At 45.3% G+C, this 13,133-nt stretch overlaps 1 protein-coding gene across 4 annotated transcripts in view; it reads right to left on the reverse strand.

Annotated features, from left to right (window-relative positions):
- The window catches only part of FOXO3 (forkhead box O3), a 102,310-nt gene that overhangs the window by 15,629 nt on the left and 73,548 nt on the right, over nucleotides 1-13,133 (reverse strand). For 2 of the 4 annotated variants that reach the window (XM_056343695.1, XM_056343696.1), the window contains exon 2: nucleotides 982-2,416. The exons of 1 other annotated variant lie outside the window; for it this stretch is intronic. In XM_056343695.1, the coding sequence (XP_056199670.1) occupies nucleotides 1,016-2,416 (1,401 nt within the window). In that variant the 3' untranslated portion in view covers nucleotides 982-1,015. Of the gene's footprint in view, nucleotides 1-981; nucleotides 2,417-4,445; nucleotides 4,569-13,133 lie in introns of those variants that run through there. One more of the 4 variants, XM_056343698.1, reaches the window with a different exon arrangement.

Here is a 13,133-nt window from a genome sequence, read left to right on the forward strand (position 1 = left end):
AACAAAGGAGAAAGAGCACTTTGTGTGGCACCTACCCTATGAGTCAGTGAATATGTATGTGTGAGCAGGCAGCGGTATGGGCAGGAGCCTGCAGAATGGCAAAAGGATGACAGAAACAATGTTTACAAGTTCAAATGCCCCCAGCTGTGGAAAAGAAGCAATGGAAAAAACCACATCAATCTGAAAAAAATTAATCTGAAGAGGCTAACATTTGAAAAGCACCTATGTGAGAACCCAGACCTACAGATAATCTCTTGGCGGAATTCAAAAGAAAATGATACCCACTGCAGTCCTAGAGGGGACCAATAATTTTTGAATATTTAAAACATTAAATCCAGAACATTCCTGGGACCAGGATCCCACCTTTGCTATTTCAGTATATAATTTCTCCATTTGCTGCATTTTTTTTTCAAAAAAATACAACTAAAAAAAAAACCCAAACAACTTTGCTAGCATTGCTGTACCACAGCAGCAGTACAACTCTAATTCAGTCCAGATCTGTCCCACACACTGATCCTCAGTGCATGCACTGATCTTGCAAAGATGCTCCTCCTCCTGTGCCACTGATAGCAAAGCCTCTTGCCTACGTAACAGCTCGGCTACACACGGCATCAGCTGCAGAGAAGAATCATCTGTTGCAACTTCAAAGAAGACAAGTTGAAGCTCTGTGATTCCTAAAACCCACAAGTATTCCACCTTGCTTTGCCTGATTTGTCATTAACATTTCTCATGCCTAAATTAAGAAGGACGCACAGCATCAGATGCATGCTGACAGTGGTGCAGCCAAACAGCTTTTATAGCTTACCCTTATTTCCCTCCACACCTCCAAAAGTTTCTTGGTTGTGCCTGTTGCATACCGACACAGCAAGCCATCACAAGCCAAACTGATATTATTAGTGTGCACTAACTATTACGGGTTTGGTGCAAACTCCAATAAAACTAAGGAATCAGGTTTTTTTACCACATCTATGGGGCACTGACCTGTTTGCCCATTTTCCCTGTTCCCAAAGATCCTTCAGCCTGGTACCCAACTCTGTGATGAAGCCTGTTTAGCACCAGTGAAGTTCCCCACATTCAGACTGACAACGTTCTGAGCTGAGATGAGGGAATCAAAGTTAAAATCCAGCCCATCTGCATCCATGAGTTCACTGCGGATAATGGACTCCATGTCACACTCCAGGCTCCCATTGAAAATATCCAGGTCCAAGTCACTTGGGAATTTCTCGTGTCCCATGACTGGGAGGTTCACACTAGAGGAGTAAGAAGAGGAGCCTGAGAGCGGGTCAGAAAGTGTTTGCATAGACTGACTGACAGGTGACTGCTGATGTTTGGTGGATCCCAAGCTGCTTGAGTCACTCAAGCCTATGTTACTGATGGAACTGGACAAGGCACGGCTGCCACTAAGAGAGGAGTTGTGGGACTGGTGCTGGTGATGGGGCAGGCTCTGACTGACCAGACCGCCCTGGCTGGACTGTGCTGCAAACGACATCATGGGGTCATTGCGGAGCATTATATTCCTGCGGGAATTCTGGGCGGACACAGCTGTGCTGGCTTGTGACATGAGTGGGTCAGACTGTGTCATCATGACATCGCTGTGACTAAGTGCATCAGAGGCGAGGAGATCCTGCAGCGTCTGGTTGTTGTAATGAGAAATGGAAGAGAAGGTGGCTTGCTTGTTCTCCTGAATGGTCTGCATGGGTGACTGGCGGAGGGAATTCAGGGACGATGGCCCGAACACGGCGTTGTTGAAACTACTTGACGGAGAACCCAGCCCTGAACCTTTGGAACCATAAGGAAAACTGGAGCTTCTCTGCATCATCCCTCCTGTGGGTGACTGCTGGGAGGGAGGGAGTGTTATATTGTCTAAGAGATCATCCATGAGGTTATCTGTCAGTCCATCGTTCAAATTCATTGTCCCGGCCATATCAGTCAACCTAGGCAACTCCACAGTACATGGTTTGTTTACCGATGGGGACAAGCTCGATGGACTACTGTAAAGCATGGGAGAAAGCGGAGCATCGTCATCTTGAACATCATCTAGTTCAGTGCTTGCCAAAATCGGTGACAAGCGGCCACTGATCGTACTGGCGTTTGAATTTGTACGGGAGCGAAAATCCGTCCATGCATCCAGCTCGTCGCTGCTGCGGGAGGTGGGACTCCCTGGCCACTTGGAGAGCTGAGAAGGGCTGTCCTCGCTCGTCTCCTGGGCAGTCTGCAGGGCTGCCTTTTTCTTAGCTGCCCGCCCTCTGCTCTTTGTGTACTTGTTGCTGTTGTCCATCGACACAGCACGTCTCCGGGGTGCCTTGCCACCTTTTCCACCATCTGGATTTATCATCCACCAAGAGCTTTTCCCGGTACCTTCATTCTGCACCCTGACAAATCGGCTGTGGAGTGACAAGTTGTGCCGGATCGAATTCTGCAAGAAAGGAACAAAACAGAACATAAAGACCAGCACCCCACTTCTTTTACTACTCAAATCTCAACCATTAAACCAATATCACATGAAAACAGCAACATGAATAAAAGCATTGGGCCCTCCTGGACTTCACCACAGGTTTCTCAGGTGATGGATACAGGAGGGCTGGAGTGTGACTGCAGTGTGCCAGCGTGCTGCTGTACACCAAGCCTTGTGCTTGCCTAGCTGTGCATTCCTGGTGCCCATCTCCACACCCTCAAAAGCTGCATCCTAAGGAAAGGAGTGTGACACAGCTCCAAGGAGCTAGACGTTTCCTCCTTACTTTTGACTCAGGACAAACCACTATACTATCAGCAATCTTGCCATCAGTTTCTTGAAATAAAAACTGCAAAGACACTGCAAAAATCTGACCGGTGCAGTAGTCACACTCATTGCAGCCTCTGCAAATGTCCTTTTTAATTCTTCATGGCCATGTGTGTTGTGTATTTGTTACAATAATTCTTGAGAAAGCTGCAAGCGCTGTTGCTCCTCTCCCACAGGCACTCTGTGAATGACTAAGCTGTACTTTCTCTCTCAATTAGAAGCACCAGAATAACGCCCGTACTGCAGCAGCTGGCCAGCTGTCCCCTCACTATAGTATCCTCACACTCTTCAAAACATGATGTGACACACTACACGACAATATCCCTGTCCCTTTAAATGGCTAGACATGGCGTTGTGTAAAGCTGCTGTACACAGCTGGACACCCCATGCTGTACAGGGTGCCAAGAAATACAGTGCTTTCAGGGGAGCCCATGTACTGTCTGCTCTTGCACGTTACCCAATTGCACTGCTCAGCAACATCTACCATCCAAAACCCACGCTGGCTCAAACCAATGATAACGACCTCAGAATGAGAAAGAGGCTGAGAAAACCAGCCCATGGCACCCCTAATGAAATGACTCCAGATTTAAACCAAAACAATGGAGATGAAAACCCCATTACACTCATTCTGCTGATCTTGGGCTTAAAATACACCTCAAAGAAAGGACAAGCAAGTAGTATTTGTTAGTGAGAATGCTTCCAGGTTTGCTTTTGGGTTAGCTTTTTTTTAATATGTGCAAGCCAAAAGATTTTTGGAGTCATCCCATACTCATGTGAAAAAAACCAGTTGTGCTATTCCTCCACATTAAAGATGATCAAGTTTTAAAAGTTGCAGGAGTTCTTTTTTCTTAAATTTTGGCAATGACTAGGTATATCTATAAAGAGGATAAAATCACATTTGTTCTACCAGCATGCTTTAAAAACACAAGTCAACAGGACCACAGCATAATCAAACTATTTAGGATAAGTGCCCTTCATTTACAAAACACTGAAGAAATTCCAGATTTAAATGGGCAAAGAATGAATCAATCAACAAATCATTCACAAGCATCTCACACTTGCATCCTTAGGATAAATGGATGCTTGACATAAATGAACTGGAGACACATTTGATGTATAAAGAAATAGAGCCCAGCTTTTTTCAAACCATTCTTTTCAATACAAAATGCCTTTTTTTCCCTCTTGTTAAGTGTTGTGGGTTTTGTCAGATTGTGAAATGGAAAACATGCCTGAAGTTCTTCTCACACGCAGACAGCAGACATGGTTTGATTATCACTTAATGAAAAGAGAAATCATATGGACCTCAGTTCAAAATAGCAACTATTATGTTTTAAACAATTTGCTAAAACAGCAGACCAGACTTCGCAGACGTACTCAAGAGAAGTATGGGTCAGTGCCTCAGCTACAAACTTGTCCATTTCTAAGGGATTATCATGCCATCAAAATATGGTGGATTGAGTTGCAGCATAACAGTTCTTCAGTCTAAGGAAGAAGGAGCTTTTTATTATTTAACGGATGATGTTTTAAATATATTTTGATTCTGACAACAATCTGTTGCTAACTTCTAGTAACTAGGTGCCACTGCCTACTTCCTCAGGTTTTTCCCAACTGGCTGGAGAACTGCTATTTTTTAAAAAATAACATTTGTTGATATTCCAGTTTGTACTGCATCAATGCAGGTAGTTCCCACATTCATCCTCTGTGACTTTCGGGGAAAACCACTTGTCCACGAGGCCAGTCAGCCTCACCTCCCTCTCTGGAAAGGTGATGGAACAGCTCATCCTGGAGGTCATCTCTAAGCACACGGACAAAAAGAAGGTTATCAGGAGTAGTCAACATGGATTCAACAAATGGCAAATCATGTCTGACCGACCTGATAGCCTTCTATGACAGAATGACTGGTGGGTAGATGAGGAAAGAGCCACGGATGTTTTCTACCTAGACTTCAGCAAGGCTTCTGACAGTGTCTCCTACAACATCCTCACAGCCAAGCTCAGGCAGTGTGGGTTAGACGGGTGGACAGTGGGGTGGGCTGAGAACTGGCTGAATGGCAGAGCTCAGAGGGTTCTGATCAGCAGCACAGCCTGGCTGGAGGCCTGTAGCCAACGGTGTGCCCCAGGGTCAGTACTGGGTCCAGTCCTGCTCAACTGACTCATCAGTGACCTGGATGAAGGGACAGAGTGTGCCCTCAGCAAGGTCACTGGTGATACAGAACTAGGAGTGGCTGACACCCCAGAAGGCAGCACTGCCATCCAGCCAGACCTGGCCAGGCTGGAGAGCTGGGCAGAGAGGAACCCAATGAAGTTCAACCAAGGCATGTGTAGGGTCCTGCACCTGGGGAGGAATAACCCCACACACCAGTACAGGCTGGGGCTGACCTGCTGGAAGGCAGCTTTGTGGAGAAGGACCTGGAAGTTCTGGTGGACAGCAAGCTGCCCATGAGCCAGCAGTGTGTCCTGGTGGCCGAGAAGGCCAATGGGATCCTGGGGGGCATTAGGAGGAGCGTGGCCAGCAGGTCGAGGGAGGTGATCCTGCCCCTCTGCTCTGCCCTGGTGAAGCTGCATCTGAAGAACTGTGTCCAGTTCAGGGCTCCCCAGTTCAAGAGAGGCAGGGAACTGCTGGAGAGGGTCCAGCAAAGGGCTATGAAGATGGTGAGGGGACTGGAACATCTCCCTTATGAGGAAAGGCTGGAAGAGCTGGGGCTGTTTAGCCTGGAGAAGAGAAGACTCAGAGGGGATCTCATCAGTGTCTACAAATATCTGAAGGGTAAGTGCCAAGAGGACAGGGCCAGGCTCTTTTCAGTGGTGCCCAGGGACAGGACAAGGGGCAATGGGCACACGCTGCAACTCAGGAGGTTCCATCTCAGTGTGAGTAAAAACGTCTTTACCCTGAGGGCGACAGAGCCCTGGGACAGGCTGCCCAGGGAGGCTGTGGAGTCTCCTTCTCTGGAGACATTCAAAACCGGCCTGGCCATGATCCCGTGCAACCTGCGCTGGGAGAACCTGCTTTAGCAGGGGGCTGGACAAGATGATCTCCAGAGGTCCCTTCCAGCCCTGACTGTTCTGTGATTCTGTGAGAACATCTGCATGGGGATGCCTCCTCACAGAGACAGTGGCAAGACAAGGACAACCAGAGCCAGACCACCACACCAAGCCAGGCTACCAGAGCAACACGAACCATGCTGTTCCTCACCTAAAAATGCTGGGTATAGCAAAACACAGCACTTGTGTGTGATCCTTGCTAATGAAAAAAATCTTAGAAGAAACACCCGGGGTAGCATACACAGTGTGCCACATAGCTTCAAATATAAAAACATTCAGCCAAAGTGCCAGCAGCTAACAGTTTTCAACCTGTAATATTCTCATAAAATGGCTTATTTCTGCTGGTGGTAGCTGTCACATGAAACTATTTGGCCTAAACCCATGACAAATCCTAAACAGTAAAATTGTGAGCCTAAGGCGTCTTTCAGGATGAGGGTTCCAGCATGTGTGGATATGTATGTGCACATGTGTAATTTTCGTCTTATTATATCTTTTTGCTCAGTGTTGGTATTACACAAATAGTAAAAGAATGTAATAATACTTTTACATTGAAAATTGGTGGTTATAAAAAATCCAAGCAGTTTGTTTTCCTTTACATTAAGCAATACGCCACTTATACTCCAGCTTCTGTTTCTCTTTACTTCTCTTCCGTAGGAAGATTGTTTTCTTAAGCATAATTATGGGCCAATTTAGTTTTGCACACCCCATCCCCACCCTCTGTTCAAACACACTGCCTTAAAACCCACTTCTTTCACGTAACCTCCCCCGCTAACCTCTTCAGCAACAATATCCGAGTTTCTTGGTTTCTCCTTGCATTGGATGCTCTGCCAAATCAAACTTCACGTGCAACTTTTGCTACAGATGTCACCAGGACTGACAACTCATATCAGTAAAGGCTGTTGAGCTGTGCAATCTGGATGGAAATAACTGTATTTTCTACCTGTTTTTTGAGCGTCAAAGAATGTTCCAATCTGCTTAAAATACAGGAAAATACCATGGGACAATCTTTGCTCACAACCACATGCATTAGTAATACATGTCCATGCGACAAACTGTGAAGAAGATGGGGAAGCAAAGGAAGTTTATCATTTGAACCTGCTGCTGATCAGATTAATGGGGATTTGTCTTTGCCTTATGTGAGAGACAGATTAGGTCATGACGATGGAAATGTAACACATTTTTCCATGCCAAAATGCAACGAGAAACTTTAAAAGATCTATAAAGGAACGTCCATCATCTGTCCTGGAGACCATATGTAGATGGGACAGATGCAAGCCAGGCCGTAGACATCTTGGAAGGAGCTCAGATACCACCAATGGGTACAACATATGGATTGTACAAGAGCAGAGTAGAAAAGAAATATGACGAGCTCCTCCCTCTATTAGCATTACTATTTATACCAGACTTGAAGAATGCTGTGCGCTTTGCTAAGAGCAGAAGACTGAGGTTCCTGCAGATAAGATCAAGAGAAGGGTATCCCATACAGCCTTGAGGCCAGCCCAGCTGGGTCCTGGTCCCCCAGGGAAGCTGTCCTGCAGGGAAGAATGACCAGCCCTGGAGACAAGGAAGACGCAGGGCAGAGGAACAGACAAGGCAGGGTGTGAGCAGAGGCTGGTGCAGGTCCACAGGCAAGCAGCACTGCTACCCCACCTTGGCTTAGGCTGACAGCATCAGGAGAAGGGATGCAGCTGGGTGCCCACTAGTAGCCAGGGCAGCAACACAAGGGGTGACAGCACTTTCCCCAGACTCAGGGCCATGCTCTCAGATTTTATAGATGTCAATCCACTGCACCGCATTTTGATCAGTTAATACTCCTTGAGGGAACCAGCCACAATTTGCTCACAAAAAAAAATAATAAAAAAAATAGAAATCAGCTACCATGTCCTAATTACAAGTGTCTCGATATTTTGATAAGATTGCAAATGGGTTAGCTCCCAGAGAGGACACTCCAACACATCCAAAGTGCCACATACCTCATTTGACAGGAACAACTGAGTCTCCCAAGGAGGCTGGGACTGCACATTATTTCAATACTCAGCTCTGGTCAGGCAACAGCAGCAAATGCTTGAGCCTTTAAAACGGAGAAAAAATTCCCTCCCTGTGCCTGTTTTGCCCTCTTCCAAGCCATGTTTACCTTGTGGAGCCCGTCCCTTAACTCAGACACCAGCTGCAAGTGCTTCTACTGCAGTACAGAGTCTTTTTTGTCTGGAAGCAACATGTGGTATCAATTTATCATCCTCAACAACGCAACAAGGAATCCACTCACTTTAAAAATAAAAAGAGAGTTGTGTAACTTAACTCTTAAAAGCCCCCGCTTCAAAAAAAAAAAAAAAAAGAAAAAAAGAAAAAAAAGCTTAAAGATTACCAAGATGAGGTGCAGCTGGTGGCTGCTGAGTCCAAGTTACACACTGGTCTGTTTTTATTTCAGTGTTTTGTAGTGAGTAGCTAATTCAGATACAGGCTCCAAAACTGTAAAGTTACAGCTACAAATCAAAAGCAGTTGTTTATTTTAACAAGTGGGATACTAGGACGTGATGGGAGAAAAACAAATGCTATCTGCAGACCCATAAATGCCGCTAATGCTCACTTGGGAGAATTAAGCTTTATTTTATACTGTATTAACATATTTAATGTTCTAACTTCACCATATGATGTTGCCTGGTAGCCACACAGTAGAGAAAGGCATCAGATCTAATATCACAGAAAAGAAGCCATGAAAAGAACTTCAGTTTATCAACCTCCAGCTGACCAGAGGGAGCCCCGCTTCTCTGTGGCTCTGCTTGCTCACTTGAATTTCAGTTTCCAGCCTATGTCACCTTGCTCAAAATGTTGTAGCACAAATTTCCAACGAACACCCCTACAGATGGCCTCCTCCAAAAATTATATCTTTAGGAAAAGCAAAGCAAAACAAACTACTTTCTTTGCATTCAGCTGTTGCTGAAACAGCAGGCAGTAAATAATACAACATGTTTTGCTCACCTGTCCAGGCCAGTGTCTGTGCCTTCTCCTGAAGCAACTCAAAATTTACTTCAACTACCAGTTTCACATTTTGTTTGCTTTAAAGTCCCCAATGAGGTTTAATTGCAAGTAAACAAGAAAACAGATACAGTGACTCCAAATTTAAAAATAATTGAAGTTGCCAATTTTGTACATGTATGTAGGGATTTCTGGTGAAAGGGATGTGTGAGTCTAGCCAAGGAGATCTTTAGGTAGTACCAATCTGTTGGTCATTTTCTGCCTAGCTCTGCAAGGCTGCAGTGCAGATCTTCTCAAGGAACTTTGAAATCCTCAACCCAAAGAGGTCTCAGACTTTCCTTCTCTTTCACACGAGTTTTTGCAAACCAGAAATATACATATAATCCAATAAAGCAGCGAGGGTGCTCAGGGGATGCAGAAAAAGCAAGAAATAAAACATAAGGAAAGTCCTCCTGCAATATCTATGCAACCATGTTATACCAATACATATTCTTCTATGCAAACAAATATTATGTATTCTGGATAGTTGTGTTTTCCCTAAATTATGGAAGTTGCAGGGGGAAAAAAAAGCATTAAACAAATTACACACAGAAAAATAAAACTTTCCTGACACCCAAATATTTTCAATGCTTCAGTGATGTTTGGTATCATCTGTAAGTTCCTAAGGCAGCTCCTGCAAATCCCACCAGATGTTCAGCAGAAGCAGGCAGTGGGAACTCACCAGAGCCCCACAGGGTACATCCCTTTGCACCTGGCTGGGAAAGCCCACTGTCCTCACAGCCCTGGTAAGGATCAGTGGGATGACACAGGCTCAGCCCTACTCAAGCATGCCCTTCTGAGGAAAAGGTTAAAAAACCACCCCAGATATTTGGGGGAAGTAAGTCAGTTCAGCATCTGAAGGGTGGCTCTGTGGATTCCCCTCCTCATCCTCTCTTCAAAGGAGTATTTCTGACCTTGGTGGTAGGGGAAGGCTAGACAAGGCCCCTACTGTAATTAGCTCTCTGCCTGTGTCTCTGCCCGTTGTCCCCCACGACTAGGAAGAGTAGAAAGCCTTGAGGGGATATTAAAGCTCCTGGGGAGAACATTAAGTCCGGCAAAGATTTATCCTCTGAAATGTGCTGGCTTAGATAGGAGAGCACTATGTGGATCTGCCTCCATCCCACATGCAGGGCGCCGCGCTGTGCCAAATTACGACAGGAGAAGGTGATTAGCACAGGGAAAACAAACCCTCCCTAACGATGAGTGCCTCGCTCCCTGCCGCCCCAGCTGCTCCTTGCCACAAGGGCAGGCGGCGAGTGACGTACCCGCCAAGGAGGTTTATGCCCTCCCTTTCAAAGAGAAAAGCACCTCAACACATGGAGCTATGGGAACCAAATCACAGTTTAATCAAAAGTTTTTCGTAAAGAAAATATATTAATTCTAGCTAAACCAACTGCTGCCTCACTCCAGTGATACTGCGAATCACTATGCTGACGTAAATAAAACTTAGCTGAATATATACACTGCCTGGAAATTGTCTCAGAGCATCACACTTCCAGTTAGCAGAAAAATATCCAGTTATTTTACAGTCAGATGTCCTCTGACCACAGGAGGACTCTAATAAATAACATTTGTTTTGCTGTGAGCAGAGCATGCCAATTGTCATTTATTTTTTTTCCACTGGGTGTTGAGAGACGGGAAGCAGAGAGCGAGGAAAATGCTGATACTTTTAACTAATGCAGCTGCGGAGAAAGAGTAAGTTTGGGCTCTCCAGCAACTCCTCCTGGCATCAGGAGCCATGTACTCCAGCACCCTTTGCTATAGAAAGCCCCTCTAAAACCCAAAGCATTAGCCTCTGCATGCTATGCCAACACTTTTCCATGTTTAAATGGGATTTGGGAATCAGGAGGCAGGCACCATCATCAGGAGGTTGCTAAAGGCACCTTGTCAAGAGCTCCCTTTTTCACACCCTTCCATGCATTTCATATTACAGCTGCCCAAAATTCAAGAACACAATTAATTTCAATCAAAGGATTTAACTTAATTATGAGTAGGAATTGACTTTAAGGCATTGCTCTTGCAAAGTGCCAAATTGTGAAAAATCCCAAGGCACCCCAGTGCAGGCTTCACTGGGACACATACACAGTCAGCACAAAAACAGGTGTTACCCCTTGCTGAACTTAAACCCAAGGAGTTGCATACAAAACAGCTGCAATGGACACACAAGGCTGGGTCTTTGCAGAGCCAGATCAAAACAATTCCAATTTCTGTTCAGGAGTGGTATCACCAGCAGATAACATCTTTATTTTTCTTACTTTTTTCTTAATGGCAAGCTCCAGCATTTAGAGTGTTTCCACCGCAGGAACTTTGGAAATGACACCACACTGTATTTGTGGAGCCCCTTCAGAACAGCACCACTGCATTTCTCCTCCTCTGTGCCACAGAGCCCCAAGAGAAGTGCAGGCACACACAACTAATCAACCCAAATATTATATGTACAGTAACTCCCATAAAAATAGCTACCACTGTCTGCACAGCCCCAATCCACCAGCCGCTGAAGCTACTGGAAGAGTCCTCACAAACCTCAGTGGTTACCCAATTAGACCTCAATGAAAACAATGCAATTTTACTGCGAGGCAGACTTTCACCCTGAAGGCTTTGGGTTTATTTTGCTAGAAAGAAGAACTAGAAGAAAAAAAAAATATTCCCTCTGTTTTTAATTTCTTACACGCAAAGATCCCAGCACAATCCTCACGCAGCATTGTGGAAACCAGAGTGCTCAATTCTATTTTCGCTCATTCTCAGCATATGGCCGTTACTATACATCAACTATTTAGAAGCACGTATGGGCGTTCTTTCATACCTTTATAAATAAATGTCAGTGATGCTACTGCTTATAATAATTCACTAAAAATAGAAGCTTCCCATGGAAGATCACAAAAGCCTCTCATTGCTGAATCACCTATTATAAATCTTTATTTTTTGAAAAAATTTTGTGGTCATGTGTTGATTTTCTTAACGCGGCAAGTAAAGAGTAAAATCCGTGTGCATTGAAGAAAGCCTTCCAGGGCTCCTGCCTCACTGAAATGCAAGGCTGCCTTACATGTGGCTCCACAAAGTGCTAGCTCTGAAATGGCAGATTGTTAAATACCCGGGCCGGATTAATCGGAAGTGTTGAGCTACGCACATTAAATTGCAAATCTGGTGACAGTTACAGCTGACATGTGACTGATGAGAGGAACAGATCCGATACACTATCGCCTGACCGAGTTTGATCAGGCCTGAGCAAGCCCTCCAAAAGCCGGCACAGGCACCCCAGACCTTCTCGCGAGAAAGCCTTCAAGCAACCTCCAGAACAGCCCCTGACATTTTTGCTGTGCAGATTAATCTGAAACAGGATCCCTCTCTGTGCTATTTTAAGCTCATTATTAGTTTATTATTGAACCAGAAGATACTATATGATTTTTTTTTTTAAAGTAAGTTTTAAAATATGATGCGCTTCAGTCAGCAGCTGAGTTGGCAAAGGGAACGGTTCTACTCCACTGACCCCAGCACCCCTGGGGGAAGCTGGGGATGCACGTAAGCAAGACTCCCGGTGGGTCTGATCTGCTGGCTTTTAGGGGCAAAAAAACCCTAGGAGCCTCAAGGGAAGGGCAGCTGATGTGGGAACACACAACTGTGACTCCAGACACTCACCAAGTTACTGCAGTGCCAGTGTGGACAGGGCGTGAATTAGGAAACAAGGGATGAGCAAACTGAGCAACTTGAAAAACAGGTTGTCTCCTCCTTCACGGCTCAGGACGGGGTAGCTATGGCACTACCAATAAATACCTGTGCACTCGTCAAAACGTAATGGCAGCTGTAAAATATTAATGTCTTTTGAAAGTATAAAGTGATCAGTTTTCCTTTTGATGTATTCTGATGGGCATTCTGCTTTTGTCCTGAAAATAACATGCGGGTCCTCTCTAGTCTCTCGGTTTCTTTATGGTTTCCTACATTTTCCCTCTGCGCTGGGGAACATATTTCAAACACTGCATTTAGGAAATATTTGAAAAATTGTACAGACTTGCTTTCTGTATACACGAACCAAGCCCATGCTGTGCCAGATGACATGGGTGGATAAAGGCATCCATCTCCTCACCATTTTTACACAAGCAGTAATGAGGTGGGTTTGCCGCAGGAGCCTTTCCCCAGCCCACTCCTGAATCCGACTTCCACGGGCGCATTGCATCGGGACACCCAGCCCCAAAACCAGCCCTGCCCACAAACTCACTGCTCAGGCACGTGGCTTGAAGTTTCCACACTGCGATGCCCTGGCTGTAACCTCCCAGTTGACAGCATTTCATTATTTTTTTCCT

The sequence above is a fragment of the Falco biarmicus genome, chromosome 6 (genome assembly GCF_023638135.1).
Source record: "Falco biarmicus isolate bFalBia1 chromosome 6, bFalBia1.pri, whole genome shotgun sequence".
NCBI lineage: Eukaryota > Metazoa > Chordata > Aves > Falconiformes > Falconidae > Falco > Falco biarmicus.